This window comes from Orussus abietinus, unplaced genomic scaffold (genome assembly GCF_000612105.2).
Source record: "Orussus abietinus isolate OABI.00-Male unplaced genomic scaffold, Oabi_2.0 scaffold4, whole genome shotgun sequence".
Lineage (NCBI taxonomy): Eukaryota > Metazoa > Arthropoda > Insecta > Hymenoptera > Orussidae > Orussus > Orussus abietinus.
Window position 1 is genome coordinate 365,858 of NW_019396014.1, and position 21,936 is coordinate 387,793.

Genomic DNA, 21,936 nt, shown 5'->3' on the forward strand with positions numbered 1-21,936 from the left:
GAACGAGAGTCCGGCTTTTCGGGGGATGTATTTTTACAGGGCATGACGAGACCTTGTATTATTTTTTTTTTTACGGGAAACACGCCGGGTTCGGCTTGGACTGCGAGGGAGGCGCCGCCGACGGGCCTGATATCTTTTTTTCGCTCGGGTATTCTTTTTTTTTTTCCTTTTTTGCTGAGACAACGTAATTCGCGCTCAAATGACCCGGCTCGATGCAAGGGACTCGGCTTTAGTGCGTATTAACCTCGCTCGTAAAACCGAGAGGCGCGTAATGGCTTCGACGATGCGATGGGTCGGCCGTGAACGAGAAATGGATGATTTCGAGGAATTAATTTAATTACTCATTGGGGATGCGCGACGCATGGACGTTGTTCTTCGACGAGTGCGATAGGTATCCGGGTGGGTCGGAGTAATTAGATAAGGATCGTCCTCGTTTTTGATACGTGTATCGATGAGTCAGAGAGTAGAGTGCACGTACATGGGTGTAGTCGTCTAGAAGGCTTCGTTGAGTGTCATTAGGAGAAAAAATAAAATAAAAAACGATGTGCGGACCAAGTCCCGACCCCCTGTCTAGGGTATTATTTCCGATTTCACGGCAATCCCGGACAATGTGTCTTCCGGGTGTCTAAAAACCTTCGGAATGAAGGGAGTCGCGCTTCGGAGCGTGACTGGGTACGGCACTGCGCCACGGAGTGACGCGGGCACCCCCTGGTGTGTGCGCGCATGCATCCCGCGTGCGCGCGCACTCGGCGGTGTGTTCGCGCCAACGGGGGGGGGGGAGGGGGATGAGTGGACGTATCGCCGTACGCGCGTACTCGCGCGGACAGACGGCCGGTTGGCGAGCTTACGGAACACGTAACCGCGCTCGGGGGGCAAGCGGAGGCGTCGAGCCCCGCCGTCTCGCGCGCGCTCAGTCGTGTCTGGGCGCTCCAAGGCTGCGGACGTGCCTTGCCTGCTCTCCGTGCTCCACCTCGCGTCGACTATCACCGCGCTCCTCTCATACGATAATTGAACCACGTTTTTCAATCCGCGATTTATTACATCTTGGAACAATTTTTCCGAATTCGTGCAAAAAAAGTGAAAAAAAAAGAAACAGGGGTTTATCGGTGCAACAAGTCAAAAAGTGTGCGGGTATCGATGCGATATCCGATCGATTGCGGGTTGCAATGAAAAGTAACGGTGACAAAACTGTGTAAATGTCGTGCCCTCGTACATGCATCACGTAGGGTGAACTCGGAGAAATTATTTTTAATATCTTGGCTCGTGTATATTATCTGGACGTTGCGACGTGCGTGAAAGTTACTTGTCGAGGAAGGGAATTGGTTATTCCCCCACCCCACCTCCCCCCCTTACTGATCTGCGTATCGCAAGAAATTGTAAAATTGGTGTAATCTAACGCATGTGTAAATAAAAGCATAATCTCGTAAAGGGTAATCCTCGTCTCGCATTGCATCGATAACGGGGCAACCATTCGGAAGCCACGGCTCCTCAAGGTCGGGGCATCGAGTAGCGCTAATTGAAACCGATTGTTGAGACAACATACGTCGAAGACACGACTCGCGTCGTCGTTTAAAAGGCGCCGTCGAGTCGCGCGTCTTTAACTAAACGGAGTCACTATGAAAGACGTAAATTTGATCAGGTCCTTCGAGCCGTTTATTGGAGTGCTAATATGAGAATCGCGACACAGGAAACCGGTTTCGTGCCACGATGGTAATTAATAATTCCAAAAAATGTGACCCGGAATGACATAATTTAATAACTACCGCCCCAGATAAGAATTAATTAACCGCGCCTCTCAACCTGTCGAAATAAATTACCCAGAATCGAATCGTTTATTAAAAAAATTTAATTCTCCTAAAACGTGACTTGGATCAATAAATGGTCCGATTCCACGTCGGATTCAAGATTAAAATCCTCCGGAAACTATGCTCGCGTCATCGAAACTCAGAATATCCGAAATTGGGCAATGGGTATGAATTATCGCGACACACTCGCGAGGGTACGGGTTAAAATAGCCCGAACGGCGAAGGGTTTGAAGCCCAGTTGCGTAAGCACGGCCACGGGGCGCGGCAGCCTCAAAGCGGAGGTTAATTAGCACGTTGTACGAATATAAATAAGCGTGTAGGGCACGTTTCGAGGAGGCCGGCCTACGTCGGAGGGGTGAGTCACGGGCGGACGGTTGTTTCGCAAGCGGCAAAGAGGTCGGCGTCGAAAACCGAGCGGCGGGCAGCGAAGTGAAAGCGATTTTCGAGCCGGTTAAAAGCCGGCGAGTCGGCGCCTCTGGGAGAGGCGAAAACGCGCGGATGACGCGGCGTCCGCGGCGGCGTTACGACAGGTCGGCGCGGCGCGGAGAGGGGAGAGCGCGAGCGGCTGACAGCGAGCGGGCCTCCTAGACCTTGCAATGCCATTCGATCGGGCGAGCCGCGCTGCCGCGGCATGTGCCTCGGTCACGTGGACGGCAACACAGCGTCCCCCACCGGCGCGCCCAATAGGTCGCACGCTCATTAGCCCACTGGTGCGGAGTCGCCCCCACCACGCGGCCGGATCAGCTGACGGGCCACGCGGCGGCGTGACGGCAACGCCGGCGCGCCCGCCCCACCACTCGAGCCGCCGGCCAGGTGACGTCGCCCCGCGCGAGTCGCCGAGCGACTGAGCGCGCGCCGGCGGCGCGACTGCCGGCACGCGGCCTGCCCCACTCCCGGCCCACCCGTTTACCCCCACTACCTGCCTTCGCTCCGTCTCGCTCGGCCGCGTGCGCCTCGCCAGCTGTTTCTCCTTCTCCTCTTCCTCCTCTCTATCTCGCCGTGGCGGCTGTCACTCTTCGACTCTCCGCACCGCGCGCTAATCGGCTGAGGTTCTCGCGGTCGCTGAAGAAGCCGGGCCTCGGCGCGACCCGTGGGGTCGCCATCGACCGGCCAATCGGGCGGAACGAGGCGGCTCGGGGATTGTTGTGATTCGCGCGGGCCCTGGCGCGGGTCACGCGCCATTGGAGAAGGATATGACCCAGCGGAGAACGGTAACAACGGCCCAACGTGGCTCGTCCGCCCCGATAGAAGGACGCGGAATTCTGGGTACCACCGATTAAAGCCAATGAATCCGGTCTACCTATTTCGTCGCGATTATAATATAAAACCCGGATAAAACGCGTCGCTGACAAACAGGGCTACTGGTTCCGTTTTTCTTTATATTTTATTATATCCCCTTTTCTCTACATTATTATTATTATCTACTTTGCCTGTCCATTTCCTCGATTAATGGAGATTACGTTTATCGACGGCTACGTTTCGCGAGGGATTTTGAAATTACGGTTTACTTACTCGTTTATGTCCTGTGCCTGTAACGTCGCGCGATTTGTAAACGCATCGGAGGTAGGTTAGATTAGGTTAGATCCGCCGCGGGAATTTCGCTGATCGTTGCGAAAGATACGGAGGCGGTCGAATCGCCTCGGATCGCGGACGAGTCTCCTCCTGGGGGGTTTTGAATTACCGCAGCCGAGGAGAGCGTATGTCGGACGCGAGTTCTGCTTACGCGAGGCGAGTTTCTTTTTCCGCGTGTGCCAAGTGCGTGTGCGGATGCCGCCTCGTCGTTCGACTTAAAGTCTCGGGGCCCCGATATCCAACTGCGTGTTTCGAGATCAACGGACAGGTCACGCGAAACGAACGGAATAAAGACAGGCCACGTGGCAGGGGATTGCATTTCCACTCCGGGCGGAAACGTCGCGCGTTACTAGACGAGCCAATCCAAATAGTCGTAGGAGTAGGATTGTTAATTTTAAGATTTGTCAATCTCAACACGAAGTGCCGAAAAAAGAAAAAAATCTATCCGAAACTATCGCGGTGAAACCGAGCATTGAGATATAACCAATGCCTCGATAAGGTGCAACTCGTTCTCGGGGAAAAAAAAAAAAAGATAAGAAAAAAAAGATAAACCTTGATATTAAATTCGCAGATGTCCGTTTCATCGAGGCGAAGATTGAAGTACACTCGTAATAACTGTTGACCCCCCCGTTTATATTGGTACACATGGCGTGATTATTTTTAAAATTAAATTTCATATTCGATAGATCCGATGCATCAGATGCCCCCTTTACGAATACCCCCTTGCTTCGCTACTGTCTTCTAGGCACTTCTTGAAATTTGTCCGAAAGTTGTGATTATTTTTTTGTTTCTGGTTTTCGGAATGGAAGGTATCATATCACGGCCAATGGAGATTCACTTGAAAAGGAAACGGCGGAGCGAATTAGTATAGCCGGCGCCATGTTAATCGGCGATTCTGTCCGAAGGTTCGAGGGAGGGTCCCGGTCGGGATTGTTTATTTTTGCGTGGGCAGAGGCGGCGCGTCTGCGCGGGGCCGGTCGACCTATCGAGCCGTCCCTGTCATCGCGTTCTCCGAGTGACACACATACGTTCGGTCCGGTTCACAGGGAGATTCGACGGCGGCGAAGTAGCGCTTAAGCCGCGTGGCCCCTGCACCCGGCGGGCTGGCCGCGCGGTGTTGCCAAATCTTCGCTCGCCGTCCCGACAGGGAGCACTCGTTGATGCACTCGAGACGAGAAGTTGAAAGTTATTCCCTCGATCGGTGAGAACGAATCCCTTCTTCGAGAACCGATTGCCACTAATTTCATACAACACAATGCGATTCAGTAACGAGCGACGGTCGAAATTGTGGCAACGTTTTGCCGATTTCCACGTGATTTCGAGCATTAAAATCCACGGATTCCTAAGCGAATTCGAGGTGTTACCGCGCGTAGAAAAATAATTCACGGCAGGGGAAAATGTGTCTTGAGAAGAATTCATTGCCAATATATAAACGATAAGAAGGTAATTCAGGGAATAGAGATATCAGTCATGGGGGCAACATTCCCCGCTAATAACGAGAAACTGGATATCGGTCGTATGATCGAGTGGTGATAACAATTCTATTTTTTTTCTCTTTTTCCACTGTGCCGTTTCTATTTCCTAATCTGGCAAGCATTTCTTCTACGTCACGAGGTAAAGGATCGGCAATGCCGTCGTTTGTCAAGAGTGCGAATGTCCATTTTATTTTTCGTTTCTTCCGTATGATGGAAGAGAGATCGAGACGAGTACCCCTCGATCTCTCTCCCGGCGAGTCGCGCCGAGATCGAGACGCGGCGTAATCCGCGCGGCGGCCTCGAACCTCGAAATTAGAAAAGGAAATTTCCGCGAGCCCGACTTCGCTCCATCTGCCGAGCCGATGTCATCACTACAACGAGGGGACTTGACACGAGGAGTTCTAACTTACCGGCCGAGAAAGGACGGCGAGCAACGGAGGATGAGAAACCGAGACGGCGAATGGTGTTTCGCCGCCGTGGGTCACTATGCCCTGAGGTAGTGTAATTTTCCTACGCCCTTTGGTCGTCGGAGAAATCGATCGCTCGGACGTCGGAATGTTTGCCGATTAGCTTAGATCTCTCGGTATCGGCCGACGGAAATCCCCGCGAGGCGGCCCTAGGAATTCCCTAGGAGCACGTGCTCGCCGCCAAGTGCATCGACACCACGCGATAACCCGTTAGACCGGGTCGCCGTCGGTGCGCCGTCTTTCGTTCTGCATCATCGATGGCCGTGGCTCGGTCCAACCCGGGCCGCGCAAAAACCCCAGTGGTCTCCAACCGCGCACGAGTCTCGACGGCCCGCCACGCCCTGATTGGCTACCCGCCGCGAGTTCCGCCGGAAATCCCCTAGGATCCCCCAAGATCCGCTAGGATACGCTAGAATCCCCCGGAATCCCCTAGTATCCCCTACGGTCGCCAAAACGCGTCGCGCCAAGACGATGCAACCGCCGATCCTCGGCGATAACAGTGGGAACCTATTTTTAAATTCCGCGCCATTAATTGCTATTAATAGTTACTAATTGTCTACAATTACCGGTTGTTTTTTTTTTTTTCTTTAAAAAGTTAGAATCTCATTCCTTATTCTCCGAAACTACATCCTTTAGAGCTATTTAGTCTGCGTTGATTTTTTAAATTATAATAAAAAGATACGGTCACGTTGCCTTTGGTATCATCGGTCAGTGGGTTCTTCCCTAGGGGAATGTTAGCTTTTTAAAAGGGGTGGTCCGGCTCTTTGGGAATTATCTTACTACCTTATTTCCCGAATGTCACGTTTCCGCGACGGTTTTGGGACTGCGAGGGGTCGACGGAAGCGATAGGTTAGGATCTCCCGCAAGGAGGGAGAACGGTCTCCGCGCGTTATCGCGTCGTAACCTAAGAGCCGTGGCGCCATCACGCAACCGGTGAGCTAACTAGCGCTTCGCGTCTCCCCAATTTTCGAGCTTCACTCCTCCCCATTGAACTATTCTTCCGCACACGTCCGACTTGGATGATATTTCCACCGCGGAGGCGGCGGAGCGGTCGGTAACGAGGAGCGCGCCTCCTCTCGATTCTCGCCCCGTCTCCCGTTATCGACTCGCGCGATTGCTTAACGCGCTCTCGGGTCGAATAATGGTCACCGGTTGGAGCACCTTTCGCTCGCGACAATCTTAACCGAGAGGGACGAACGACACGAGACCACCGCTTGACTTACGGAACCGACCACTCGAGTCCGCCACGCAATTAGATACGCGAGGCTCGGCCATTCATCGGATGCTCTGACATGTTTTCTGACCGAAAGAATGGGCGGCCATTTTCTGCCATCGGATATTCCGACATTTCTGGCATGTCGGTACAAATGCCGCATTTTCACCCCGACAGAATGTGCGGTCATTTTCTACCGTCGGATATTCAAAAAGTTCCGGCATGTCGAGCCAAATTTCGCATTATCCGTGTACACGTCGCCGGGTTCATAATTTTTTTTCAGTATTTACCATACAGTTTATAGAAAAGTGTCTCGGGTAAGAGTAACGTGGTACGATGTAGAGAGTACCCTGGAAATTATTCCCTCGGTTTGGGTCTTGAATTTTCGAAGGACGGGCAGACTCGACGGCGTATCGACGTAGGTATTAACGAGACTTGAGCAAGTTCTCGTCAAAGTCGGCCCTAACCTAGACCCCCGGGACGGCCTCTCGGACTGCGGGAATCCACCACAACCCCATAGGGACCGACAAGTTAGCTTCGCTCAGTCCCGATCTAGACTGCGAGCAGACCACGCAAACTCGATCTATCCCCTACACGGACGTCAAGAAACCCGGTAAGTCACTTCCGGTTGGCAAACCCGAGCAAGATTCCCAGTAGCCTTAGGGAATTCCCTGGAACCGACTCGCGAACTCGACTTAACCCTTTCGATACCACGGGTGAGAGTATTTACCCATCCCCCTCGTTATAAACACCACCTGACTATACTCATTAAAATCTTGAATTAATCCACGTTACTCTAAAATATTTAACATTCGACATTAATAAACCTTGGTCGTGCCGGCACAGAGAAAGCATACCAGCGAGATGCTTTTCAATCAAGGCGACAGGAAAGTGGCATCAGTGCTCTCATTCGTGAAACTTTTCTCCGAACGAAACGTACCAACCAGCTGCAAACTTTACATCAAGAGGGAGGGTACAAAGAAACCGACCCCCAAGAAATCCCATATATATATTTTTTTTAATCACTTTACGTCTCTAAAATTATTTATAAAAAATTGAAATCTCCCGGATCTCGGGACCTTCCTTAGAGCCTCTACATTCGCGTGGTAAAGTCTGACACGATTCGGTACGCCCAGTTCGGAGGAAAGTGTCACGAGCGATCGCTCTTCCGGATGCCACTTTGGCATCACCTTAAGGTGATGTGAAAGTGTCGTCAAAGAGGTTTTGTTTATAAAACCTTTCTCCCAATTCTGTCTACCGAATAGTTTGAAACTTTACAACGTGAATAGACAGACTATAAGTAAGATCCTAAAACTCATAAAATTTCAATTGTTTTCAAATTTCTTTATCGGAATTTTAAAAATAGTTTATAAAAAAATGAAATCTCGCGAGTATCGGGACCTACCTTAGGGTCTCCACATTCACATTTTAAAGTATGAAACGATTAGAGACACCGAGTTCGGAGAAAAGTTCTATGAACGATTGAGCTTTCGTCTGTCACATCGACATCCCCTTAACCGTATCGAAAGGGTTAATCTCGTAATGAATACCGCGGGAGCTTGAAAGTCTCCGTCAGTCCCTCTGAGGAAATGGAATCAACCTTGAAGACCTCCTCCGAGTGTTCCGGCTCCGTCCCCTATTCCCTATCTCCCCCTCCCTCCATCCCTTATCCTCAGAGGATTCCAACCTTTCGCGTCCTCGCCGGACCCTCGGAAGAGCCGGGTGCTTTCGGCGGTGCGCGCGCATGCCGGGCACCCTGCGCGCGCTCCGGGGTAGGAGACTTAACCTAGACGGGCCTTAGCCTCGGCGACGCCGGGGAGAGCGCGCTGCGTCCCGCCGGCGTCGCCTCGGCCAGTCGCGCCCGCACTGGATATACTCTACGGCGTGTACCTGAGAGAGCTGGCCCTGAGCGTGCGCGCTCGTGCAGGAGGTCGAGTTCCGTTGGTCGCGCTGGTCACGTGGGGCGTTCTCGCGGCGTATCCAGTCTATTCCCAGGGCAGTCGGCTGGCCGCACCTCACGGGATTCGGGATCGATGCGGAGAACTGCGTGTTGTTAACCGCATTTTTACCCGACGAGTTGTTCTGACCACCCTGAAAACGTCATTCGCACTGAGTGTGGGCGCCGCCAATGGCGCCGCGAGAAGCGGCGTTGCCGCTTCGTGCTCGACCGCCGTGGCGAGGAGAGCGGCCGGAGGGGGCGGGGGAGGGGGNAGGGGGGGAGGGAGAAGGGGGCGGGGGGACGCACGCGAGAGCAGAGCCTCCACGGCCGCGAGACACTTCGCGAGCATTGACTACGTTTATACGAGGCGCGCGCCCTGGCTGCGTTCACGCCGGCCCGCCGACAGAGCCCGCTACGCGAGATCGACGCCGATCCGGACGAGCAATGGCCGACCGGGACTTGTTTCGAGTTTATCGAGAGATTAGGGCTTTCGAATGTAGATTTTTGTATTGAATTTCGGGAGGCGGCCTCGTCGAGCTAGGTCGTTGCGACGGGGATCATCGAAGCGGGTTGTTCTCGATTGTTTCTCGATCGTTCATCGACGTCCTCGGGTCGGGTCGCGACCCTGTGAACGCGGGGTGAGTTATGTCCCGACACGGTCATTGACCCCTGTCTTATGGAGGAACTCGAGGGCGGACGACTCGTCGAATTTCTCGGAACGGGGATCGGCCCATTTTAATTTCTTTTTTTTTCCCTTAGCTAATGACGCAGTGGTCAACGCAACGGATGGTTTTCTTTGAAGTATGAAGAGAAGGACGCGCAGTTGGCAGAGACCTCGGACGGCGTCATCTTGGGGAGGAAACTTGAAGAGTCACCAGGACGGGGTGATACACGGAATCCCGAGGAGTTTTAATTAAGATGTTAAGTGGCGTCACTGGGGTATTATGAATGTTCGTGCGAATTAATAAAGGGGATTGTGTACCGTTTGCGGGTTTTCTTTACATTATCCCTGATTCGTTGGAATGCCCTCAGCGCTCGGCGGGAGACAAGACATTGGGAAATTGTACGGATCGTTAACTGCATTTGGAACGGCGTGAAAGGATTTCGAGGGGAATTAACAGGCGTGGATGCGAGCGGGTCTGGCTCCAAGAACAATGGCGGACAGACGGAGCTTCGGCCGAGAGACGCGCGAGGGGTGTTCTTCGTGAACCTTTGGGGTTCTGATCGATCGTATGTACTGCGGAATGAATTTGTACGTAATCGGGATGGTCGAGGACCGGCTCGGCTGGAGCAAGATCCCTCACCGGTCCATTTTCGAGATACACGATAAATTCCCTCCCCTGAATTTCTACCCGGAGATAAAAATGGCATCGAACCGAAGAAATATTTCTTTGAACGGAAGAAACGTTTTGTTAATTAAAGGAAGAATTATTTGACTCGAATGAATTGGACGCATCGTTTATTCGGAAATGATGACAATTCATTTGAGTCGGTTGATGTAATTAAATATCTCTTTGGCTCAATGACACTTTTTTCTTGGGGTACCGCTCGCGGTGGTGAATGATAATTAATCATAATTAATGATGATCTTACTTAAATTGTTAGAAATTCAGCTCGACGAGGGAGAGAAACCCCTTTCTAAATCCAGGACATGGGTACTTCCACTTTTTTTTTTTTTCTTTTGTTACAATGTAGGTTTTAAAGGGTCGATTATTTTCCGATTTTTTATGCACCTCTGCGAGTTCTTCCGCGACAAAGGGCGCACTTCGCGGTCTAAGTATAGTTCCTCGTTTCCATGCGAAGGCACCTCGAAAATACACCTCATCGGCCCTACGTTGTTATAACCCGACCCGAACTGCCGCGAGAACCACTCCGAGGTTAACACCGATCTAGACATGTATTATACAATGGCGGTGTACGGAGCCCCCGGTAAACGTGTCCACATTTACAACAACGCCCTTTCACGGGTTTCCTCGCGAGGCCGGCTATCGATCTTCCGCCCGGAGAAAATGGTTCGGTTATAGTAATTGAATCTCCCGTGGAAACGCAGGTGGCCGGGCTATTGCGCCGGCGAGACGGCCATTATCGTCAATTCCCCACGAAAAATTGTTTAAAAAATAATATACCCCTAATTCGCCCGAAAAAAAATGTCTTCATGGAAAATAGTCCGATTTCAATAATCGAATCTCTCGTGTAAACGCAGGCGATCTTATCACTACACCGACAAAACGACCATACGCGTTAGTTTTTCCATGAAAACTTGCTTAGTAAATAATATACCCTTAATGCGCCCAAAAAGTGGTCCCTATGCGCAAAAATCGTATATCTGGTTTGTTATTTTTAATTCATGATTTGTCTTCCGTTCAGGCAGAAGGTCACGTTGCCGACATCACCGGCGAGTGCGTAGTTTCGAAACAAGGTCTGTCACTTGCACTCGGATTCTAGTTCCTTCCTGCTTTTCTTTTTTATATCACAAATAGCCTCCCGGTGATTTTCTTTTTTCTTTTCTTTTTCCTACGTCACTCCCTACAATTAGGTCTGTGGGACGCGCGGCGAGCATTGCTTCAGATTACGCAAAATGGCGAGCGTTTCCTCCGCCTCGTTACTTTGCGACACTACGAGGCTGGCACCGACCTAGTACTGCGTTATACGATATCGGACAGAAAGTGCATCTCCATCGAGATGCACTTTCCGACGCCATTGTCCTTGCCAGATGAGTCTCGACTTCGGAGGCTACGTAGATTCTAAAAGGAAAAAAAAAAGTTGCTCGGAGGAAGTACATTGATCGGTGGAAAGTTTCAACCTCTGTATGTAGAGATACATCGTCGAGAGGTGACCGTCGATTCACGCGATGGATGCACGGTGCACGATGCACCGAGAACTGAGGCCCTCGGATTGCCAGTGCGCTTTCTAAATGAAACACAGAATAACGTTTCATCGTCCTCAATCCAAAGGTAACTCGGCGGATCCACCTTAGCACGGATTGTTCATAAATAATCGGCACATCTCGATGTCGTGGAAAAAAGCCAAGTCGAAGGACAAAAATTGTTTATAAATAATCGGCACATCTCGATGTCGTGGAAAAAAGCCAGGTCGAAGGACCAAAATTGTTCTCAAGTAATGAGCACATCGGAGCCGGTGAAAAATGCGAAGTCGATGGACCGCGATCGTGCGATACGTAATCGGCACATCGAAAGATCCTTCGAAACTCGCAAATTATTTCCAGGTTAATTAACCTCTCGCGCCCACGGGTTGATGCGATCATTGAAACGCGATCGGGCGTTGACTCATATTTCCTCGGCGAATAAGAAAAGGAGGGATCGCCGATTAATTTACGACGGCAGCGAGGTGGAGTCGCGAATAAAAGCGCCGAGTGCGGCGTAATCTCCCCTAATAACTCGATGGTTATCAGCTTGTGGAGGAGAACGGAGCCTTGGGTAACTCTTGCTTATTCGAAGCCTTCCGTTGCTCCTTCGATGCTTCGACGAGGAATTTTCGTTCCTTCGAAATTTCGACGATGAATTCTTATTTTCCACGCTTCGACAAATTTTTATGTCCGTGATGCTACGACGAGGAATTCTTGTTCCTACGAAATTTTTGACGACGAATTCTTATTTTCGGCGTTTCGACAATTTTTTTATGTCCGCGAAGCTTCGACGAGGAATTCTCGTTCCTTCGAAACTTCGACGAGGAATTCTCATTTTTCGATGTTTCGACGAAGTTTCGCTCTCCAAGCTTCGCCGACTGACTTTTAGTACCGCGAAGCTTCGAACGAACTCTTGCACGTCCAAACCTCGAGGACGAATTCCTCGTTTTTTTGAGATTTCGTGCGACAAATCCTGTAGCTTAAGTCGCAGACGCCGAGATCCGCGACCGATATGACCGAAGAAACGATCGATTAAATCGAAGCCAGCAGTCTGAATCGGATAATGCATCCGATGCATTCAACGCGGAGATCGATGCATAACGCCTGCATAATCGGCCTTCTCCCCATCGTCCTCCGTCGCCAACAAAACAAGAAAAGCAGCCGTTAAGCGTCAATACTAGCTACTTGCCGCCATAATTAATAACAGCCTCGGGGATTTCTCAAAGGACGTCTCGATCACCGGTCACTCTCGGGGCTACATAATTCGTGAATCCAGGACTATCCTGCGACCAACCTCCCCGACATAACCTATACAACCAGGTCGTATAACGCAGTCATAACGCGAGTCCACTCCATAATGCCTCATCGAGCCTCCGAACACGTGTCGCGCCGATTGATCGGTCAAAGTGGCGATAAGGGTTACTCCACGACGTACGAGCGACCGGTTGTCATAAACCGACGATTTACGGCGTCGTTCTAGACGAACTAGTCCTAGGCAACCTGCACCTTTCTCCGCCACTCATGGCAGCAACAAACGAACACCTAAATCCCCTACAAAATGCAATCCTACATCCCAGGTGCAGAATCTCCCTCTCGAGAGGAAATCGCCCAGAAATATATAGCAAACAAGAATGTTCGCAACGCTTATAAGAATACCCGGCGCTCTAGTTCCAGATAAAGCTAGATTAGGATGTCTCCGTGAAAGTCATCAGTCATTAAGCGTGTTAAAATTAATCTTAATTCCCATCGATTGTAATCAGTGTACATCTCGGGACCCGCGGAGATCTTCGCCCATTTCCAGACCTAACCTAGAAGGCCTTTGTAGGGGGTTCCTCGCGTCCGAGGAAAATGGCGGCGCGGGCCGATGATCGTCGGTCCGGAGGGGCGGGCGGCTTTACGCGGACTCGGAGGCCTGGGTGCCGAAATAACCCGGTCGCGGTCGATAAAATCGCGCGGCCGAGTCGAACATGCGGCGTACGGACACGGACAATGTGTGCGGGGCGGCGGCGGCGGATCCGCGCGACGAGAGGATCTCCTCTGACGGCCGGGAGATCTCTCTCGGCCGGTCGGCCGGTAGCGGGCCGGCCGATAAAAAAGGACGCGCGGCCTCGGCTCGCGACGGTAACCGGCGACCCCCGACGTGGCGGGCCCGAGGGGGGCGACGCGCGGGGGGGGGACATGGGGGCGCCGCACGTTCCCCGCCCCCGTCGATACCGCAGTCCTTCGGGAAAAGGAAAAGCGCCGGGCGCGCGGTTAGCGGACGGTAATGCAGATTGCGCCCCGGCGGACATCTTTGATTACCCGCGATGCATCCCCCCCCCCTCCCACCGCGCGCGGCGGGGGCGCGACAAAGTAGACCCCGCTCCTCTCGTTCGGCCACGGCTACGCGCCGACTAGATGCGCGACCTCCGCGGCCGCCATGACACCCGTCGCGGACGCGCTCCGGTGCGTACACGACACCCCGACTCGGCAGATATTTGTACAGATGATCGACGTTTATTGACTCCGTATGGTAAACGGTTAGTTGGCCTACTATAAATCCCAGAGGGAGCGATAAATCCTCCGCGGAGGTTTACGGCGTGTTTCCGGAAAACCGCGGGTTTATCGTTTAGGCGGGCTTGCTGCGGGTGACGATTACGAGGAGGAGGTTTGAGATGGAGGGAAGCACCCCTAGGTGCTCGTTTAGGGGTGACGGGGATGAGGGGTATATGGCTAGCTTGATTCCGGTGGAGATGAGCTCGGAGGTATTCGCGGTAGAAAGAGAGAGAGAGAGAGAGATAGGCCTTGTTTCACCGAAGAGAGCGCATCATGTGGGCGGGAACGCCGCGCGCATTGTGCGCGCGCCGCTGAGGACGGATCCAGAGGAAAAAAGAAAATGGCGACCGCGGAGCGTGCGAGTACCCCCCATGGCCGTTGTGAAAAATTCAACGTACTTGATGATCGATGCAGGGGACTCGCCTCGCGGCAAGACTCGAGCGATCGAATCGAGTTAAACGGTATATTTAAAATGTGGTTCCGCGGTTACGGGAGCTGTACTCGCTTGCGGTGGTCTAGTGCCGTCGAACGCGCGGGGGATTGGCTCTTTCCATTGGGTCCTGCGCGCTGATTGGCCGGGAGTGCCCCCGGTCCGGAGCGCGGCCCAACGGAAAGCGACACGGAAATACTCGCACGGGGAAGAAAGGAGATGACGTTGCGCGCGATATGGGAACTCGAGAGGGACTGCCGCGGATCTTAGAAAGTCTCGATCTACGGAAGCTATGCATCTCCGATGGAGATTCTCGGAATTCTCCGGAGACTACGGTTTACGTGCACCGAGTCCTTCGAGCGCGCTGCTCTGATTCCCGCGGCGCAGCGCCGCCATATTGGCGCGACGTTGCATGCCGAGATCTTTCGGAGAATCTCTAATGAATGAACGCGATGACGCGCCGCAATCCGCGTGCCTAGATATGGGGCGGACACCTTGGTTAAGCGTATGCACGTTTATGCGTAACGAAAAGGACGAATCCTCGATATATGGGGCAGGAAATTACGGTGGAATCCTCGGAACCCGTTTCACCGACGCGGCAATTTGCGCGACTTTCGCTCGACACCTGCTCGCCATTCACGGTGCGTGTACTCTTTCAAAGGCTAATACGAAACCATTATCAGCGGTTGTTTGCCCTCGGTGTTTGGTTATCTCGCTCGCTGCTAAATGGACGCGCGTTGGACGCCGGTGCACGCGCACCGAGCTACGTGCAAACGAGTTTGCTCCCGAGTCGAACTGTCGGATATAAGCGACGTCTTCGAGCGGCCCTTTTCCGTTTGAACTCTTTCGACGCGCGCGACGACACGACCGTTAACGAATTAATATTTCCCGGCGAACTCCTCGAACGCGCGAGGAATTAAATTTTCCCGCCCGATTGCCCTCCGACAAATGGTCCCTAATAACCGGACCTGTACACGCCACTTTCGATTCTAAATCCACGCGGGCGGAGACGCTCTATACTTAGCGCGTACATTCTTATGCGGTTACGTTGTTCCAACTCGGCAGGATTCGGATAATAATAAATATCTTGTCTTAACGCGTCGCCGCGCGGTTACGATTTCGCGCGCACGCGTCGTCGCGCGTCACTTTCGCTCGCTGCAATTAGGACGTCTTAACCCCCTCCCGATTTTCGGTTCCTTTCAGGTTAGGTTCTTCACGTTCCACCGGTTAAGAACGTACGTATGTACGTCAACAAACGCAGGCATAAAAGGTAAGAGAATAACGGTGAGAACTGGGCGGTGAAGTCGCGGAAAATCCAAGATGGCGTCGGCGCTTGCCAGTTCGAACGGCCAATTCTTACCGTTGAGGTTCTGGTCATTGATACGCGAGTTATTTCGTCGACGCTTGCACCTTAAGGCAATATGTAACCTCCACGTAGACGCGGTATCAAGTGGATCGACTCTGATCTCAAAATGCGAGTATTATATCAGGTTCGGTATTTCGCGTTGATTTGCGGCGTGCAGCGAGCGCGACGAGGGGCCGCAGAGGCGGCGCGAGTAACGCGGCGTCGTATCGAAAGGTTAGTAAAAGCAGTCGGTGTCCGTGAATATGGAACGGTTAGTAAGTCGGTGCTACGAGGACCGAACGGTTAGTAAGCGCGTACCGAAGAGTATCGAAAGCACGGTGTAGGTAAATGCGATCACGACACACCTTCGGTGTGCAGGAGAACCTTCGAATACGTTTTTCTTAGAGGGGCTCCTTAAGGGGACTCCTTGTTCGCCGCCGACCGTCCAAATCCCCATCCGTGCGCGATACAACGAAATCGAAACATGGAATATGTACCCAGAAAGTATAACAACCAAATACGGAAAATATTAAACCAACTCTCCATGAGATACAAAAATTTCAAGACGAGCGACTCGAGACAAGGCAGTACCGACGTCGAGTTAGATTAACTTCCTCGGTATAAAAATATTAGGAAAAAAAAATCACCCTTCCAGGGTGGTGACTTTTTTATTTCGGCATGAATTGTACGGATCTAGACTAAAGTCGCCCCTCCTATTGGCGTACGGTTTCGTGACGCGACTTTAGTCGCCCTTAGCAGCTAAAGGGTGAAGCTCCCCGCACCTTCGGCTTAAGGGCGGTTAATCGTGCCGGGTTTTCATGTACGGAGGGGTTATTCTCGCCATTTTTCAAGGTTAACGCGCACCGGCCTCTGCCAAAGTTCCAGGCTCTTTGTCGAGACTCGCATCCAAACCCGAGAGAGAGACAAATGCGTCGCGCTCATGTGGAAGGCCTTAATCCACATTCCTACGTTCCTCCCGGGACATTTGGAAGGGACAGTCTGCACTGTATGAACATCAGGAACGCAGTTTCCGTAAGTTACCGAGGGTGACACGTGTCGCCGACATTCGTCGCCCTAGAGTAGACACGGCTTTATATAATTATTCATTTTTTAAGCCGTCAATAAGGGATAATTCAAAGATCCAATCGCGGATTAAATATATTTTCACGGATATTTTTACGTATCGAAAAGGATACGAGAACCGCGTTCTCTCCGGCGCGCCACGTGACGCCTCGCCATGCCACGCCACGCTACTTAGCGCTACACCACGCTACGCAGTGCAGGCATCAAAGAGAGATGTAGAAGAATCGGGCAGTCTCTTGTAAGGGCCGGAAAGACGACGCGTTCGAAAAGGCATCTCTAGCTGGTCTCGGCAACGAGGCGGGTCACGTGGGCCGAAAGTAGACTCCTACCTTAACGCCGGCAGAGGACGGGAGAGAAGGTGGTAGGTCGGCGGAGGCAGGTTAGGCACACACGCGCCGTAGAAACCTTCGACGGAACGCGCGTGGTGCCCACTTACTATCGAAAGGATCAATACAGGGGGCATGCACCAAGGCAGGGCAAGGTGAAGCAAGGCAGCCGCTCGCTCGGACTCGCGAAATTCTCCCTCGGCGAGAGACGGGGAATTCTCCCTCCCCCTCTCTCGGTACTAGTGACGTCAGAAATGGCGTCCGCCGGGGGCCGGGATCTGCAGTACCGGCCGAGGTCCGGTGTCAACTTGACGGGCGCGGTAATTTATTTCCACCTACTAAGGCTGAGTTCGGGATCGCGCTCAGAGGCGTCTCTGGGGTCTTGCATCCTTCCCTCCGGAAGGCGCGCCGCCATTGGCCCGCCATCTTGTCCCGTCGGCCAATGCGGGCACCGGAAGGCCGCCGCTTGGCCAATCGGCTGCGGCGATCGGCCGCCATCTTGGATTTCGGATCCGAGACCGACGCTCGTAAAAGTGGCTCCTCTTTTGCGCATTAACTCCCGGGGAGGGTGAATACGTAAGTACCGATCCGAGATGTTCCATTCGCGACGGATACCGATACATCACGTGCGTTCGTAGGCCAATCGTCGAGAAAGGAAGAAGGATACGAGCAGCATCGGAAGGAGCCAATCCGACACGACGTGACTCATTATGGCGGACGCGGTAGCGCCGGTACAGGGCGAGGCAGAGAGAAGAGGACGATACGTACAATGGAAGCTCTATGTTACGTAGAACGAACGCCGATAACGCGGCGAATTAGATAATACCACCGGCGGTCTTCTGCTCGCCGCTCATCGGTCCGAAGACACGTTAGTGTTACTCGCGACTCGCGATAACGTCGCTTTTCCTGAGAGTTTTCGATTAATATAGACAAGGCTCAGCCTCGAGGAGACTTCTCGCGTTACGACTCCCATCCGAACTCACTCCGTAATTCACTGTTAAAAGCGAGCATTGTCGCGCACGCGCGTGCGTAGTGAATTAAAATCGTCGTTTATTAGCGGCGAAGCGCTCGAGCGCGATCCGACTAAATGTCGGAAAATTTCACGAAATCCAATTAGTACGTTAATTCGCCGCTTCCTCCCAGCACGTCTCCAAGTGCAGGGGACCAATTACGCCCGTTATCGGCGAACGAACGAGTTATCGGAGGAAGCTCCATGGTAAAGCGACCGGACAGGCCGGAGATAAATCGATGCACGTACGTGCTACATAAGAACCCTCGACGTTCTATATTCTAGCATAAGGTACTCTGCGACAGCGATGGGTCTCTTCCCGAATCTGGAAATTCAGAAATCCTGAACGCGGGATAATGTTATACCAGGTGACGTCACATGCGGAACGAAAACCGTGGGAATGGGAAATAAATTATGCAGACGTCGTCGGTGCTCGGAGCGTCACGTGTTCGCGGTTTGACGACGTGTCAATTATGCTTCCTACAATCGAACCGAATAATCTGCCGATCTCTCGCGTAGGAAATCGGGACGACATTCGGCGTCGTTACGCCCAATTGATTTCGTCGCGCGTAACGCCACCGACCGAGCAAATATCCATTATATACTCGGTTATACTTCATGCGAATCGATCAAAGGTGGATCGAGTCGAGGCTATTTATAGATGGACAAATGAAATATTAAATTGGTCTGGAAACTTCCCGCGGGAGGGGGCGGCCGCGTTATTGAGGCACCTCGCGGCGATTCGAGAGATCGCCGCCTACACTTTGAAGCTAATTATAACGCGATAAGTGATATCTCGAGCGAAATCTAGGCCGTGTGTTTTGCATCTCTACGTGCGATTTCGGCGGCCGAGCCTCGCGAGTCTAGGATCACGGAGCGCCGCGACGACGCGGGGGGCCGCCCTTCTTGCGGCGACGCCGCAAGGAGCTTCCCGGGCTGCGCGTTTCGGCCGACAGTCCCCACGATTTGGAACACCGGATCGATCGCGGCCGTTTCAATGGGTAGGTATGTTAGGATATCGCCAGAGCGATTACGTAAAGGTCTGTCGCAATGACGTTTCCCTCTCGTGCCACGGCTCGGTTGCGTCGAGACGGCCGCGCGGCGGCACAATCGGGAGCCGGGAACATAACCTGTAACCGCGCAGCCTCGAATAAACTCGCCCAGAACCCTTCCCTCCCGAAACAGAGAATTTCTCCCCAGAAATGCTCAAACGCACCATAGGCCGCCCTTAAAGCTTAAAAATGTACGAGTCGTTAATCCTCGCAGGGTCGCAGGTGGTATTTATATCCTTTTCTCGCCCTTGACGTTGAAACGTTAACGGTACAGGTATGCACTGAATCAACCTCAACTTAACCCTAACCTAATTATTCAAGGCGAATAATTCATGGGAGGCGTTATGCTTTCTTTGTTTCAAACCTAACCTAACCGCCGAGCTCGTTTCGAGATTTTCGTTATCTCGATAGTTGGTACGAGAAAGTGCGCGCAGTTTGAATGCGTCCATTAACCTCTACGATTTGGTTCGCTTTTACGATTTTGTGGCAGTTATTCGGCCCTGCGGCCGGAAGGGGAACTAACGAGCGCCGCACGCATCCGCGCGATTTAGAGCGCCATGGATCGGCAGGACCGGTGTCATCGACGCTCGATTACTGGAAAACGCGAAAATACGCACTGCGGACCGAAAGGCATCCGGTGAGCGACCGGCACGCCATGTCGCGATTGTTTTCCGTTTTGTCCTGCCTCGGGGTGTCTACATGTATAAATAGAAGCGAGGGTGTCCGTGCACATTGCCGTTACACCGTCAGCGGAGCCGGTCGAGGGTAGCCGATCGATTTCGGGCCATCGACGCGCTGTTTTACCGACCCCGTGAGACCGGTCGCCGATTGGCCCCCACTTAGTCCTCGACTCTTGAACCAGGAAAACTGACGGAAAAATAGCGTTATCATGCCGATTAACTCGTACATCGGTACCGCAACTCCCGATACCGTTACACATCCTTGACACGTCGAGTTCGTTACGGAAAACAACGAGGAGGAAGCGGTAACGCGCACCTCGCGGGGCGGTCTATCGAAAAGCCGTGAACCCAGACGATTCGTCACTTCCGTGCGCTACTTTTAATCAGTACCGATGAATCACTTAAGGTGATATGAAAGGGTCATTCTATACACAAAACGTGAAAATATGTATAAAACTTATCTCCAAATTGGGTGCACCGAATCATTCGAAACTTCAGCACGTGATTATGGAGGTCCTAAGGAAGAACGAGATGCCCATGAAATTAAATTAAAAAAAAAAAAAAAAAAGGATTCGTTCTAGTCGGGGCTGAATATAAGAATTTTGTACCAAAAATGAAATTTCACGAGCACTACGTTCTTCTTTAGGGCCTCCATAATCACGCGTTGAAGATGCAAATTATTCGGTGCATCCAGTTTAGAAAAAAGTTTTATAAATATTTTAACATTATATGTAGCACCTTAAGTTCAGGGATTTTCTATCGAGTCCGGGTTGAGATTCCGCGCATTCCGCGTGTCATCGGCGGGCGCGCCCCCTGGTGGCTTCCGGCTCGACGCGGGTGAGTTTCCCCTCTTGGTAGTCCCGCAAGGTCGAAGTCGGCGATATTCCGCCGCCTCGGACGTCGGCGCGTCCCGTGACTCGTTACTCTGCCCACGGGTGGAGAGGTCGCCCGCGAGAGCCGAGAGATTCCATATTTTTAAACCGAGTGGAGATACACGCCTCGCGAGCGCGCCCGACCGAGGCATAGAAAGCATCGCTGATGTAGAAGGGAGTACCCGCGCACGAAAGCGCCCAACGCTCGATGGCGGCGCAGCGCGCGGACCTCCTGCAAGCCGCACAATGGGTAGAGCCGAGCGACCGAACTTTCGGGACGCACTTTCGACCCAACACACAAGACCCCTTCACGGTATATCGACGACATAACCTCGAAAAGTCAACGCCCGATCTCCGAAGTTAAGCGACACGACGCGGTTGGCACCGGGATGGGTGACCGCTTAAGAACACCGGGAAAACAATTACGATGAAAAATTCCAACCGTAATTTATTATGAATCTTCATAATATATTAAATACATTGCCCACAATAACTCCATTTTCATTACTCCCGTAATATTGCCACACCCACGATCTATACATTTTTTTAAACCTATTATAAGTATAAAAGTCAACGCCTGATCTCCGAAGTTAAGCGATACGACGCGGTTGGCATTACTGTTAGGAATCGATACTTATCGTATTATTTCCATCCCTACTTTTAGTAAATAGGCGAGGGTAAAATTCTTCATTTCGGCGGATGAAAGTTTCAGGACTCGGGACGGGCTCGAGTTGCAGCGTCCTTCCTCACCGTGGAGCTCGCAGTGTGTGTATATGGGATTGTCGGGGGTTAGGGATACCGACCATCGGTGGGCGAGCGTCGACTCGCCCCGGCGACGCGTAATAAACCCCGAAGGGTGACAACTGCGTCGAAGTTCCGGCCGGGATTCCGCGGGGCCGGAATGCACGCGATTTCAAGATGGTCGATATCAGCGGCATCGAGCGCGGTGGGTAATGTGGAAAAGGGCGGACCCCCCGATACCCGCGAAGCTGGTGCTACCGAAACCAGAAACCGTGCCAACTACTGGCGAGCGACTTTATCGACGCGCGCCCCGAGAGAAGAGTCCTCTCCCGTCGAATGTGCATCGCCCGGCGAATCCACTGCACCCGGGAAACGAAACCTCCGAGACCGCTCCTCATTTTTTCATCAAGCGTCTCCGATATCGATCGAGACAAAATCGATCAATTATACATATAAAAGGCGATGAACGTCATTCTGAGTAAATCTTCAGCTGGAAAACGAAACCTCTAATCGGGGGAAAGAAAAA

The 21,936-nt window shown here is 52.3% G+C and overlaps 1 protein-coding gene across 7 annotated transcripts in view; it reads right to left on the reverse strand.

The window, feature by feature from the left end:
* LOC105695648 (serine/threonine-protein kinase tousled-like 2) overlaps nt 1-21,936 on the reverse strand; it is a 54,741-nt gene that overhangs the window by 13,260 nt on the left and 19,545 nt on the right. For all 7 annotated transcript variants that reach the window (XM_012417403.2, XM_012417402.2, XM_012417401.2 and 4 more), the window contains exon 4: nt 8,423-8,623. In XM_012417403.2, the coding sequence (XP_012272826.1) occupies nt 8,423-8,623 (201 nt within the window). The remainder of the gene's footprint in view (nt 1-8,422; nt 8,624-21,936) is intronic.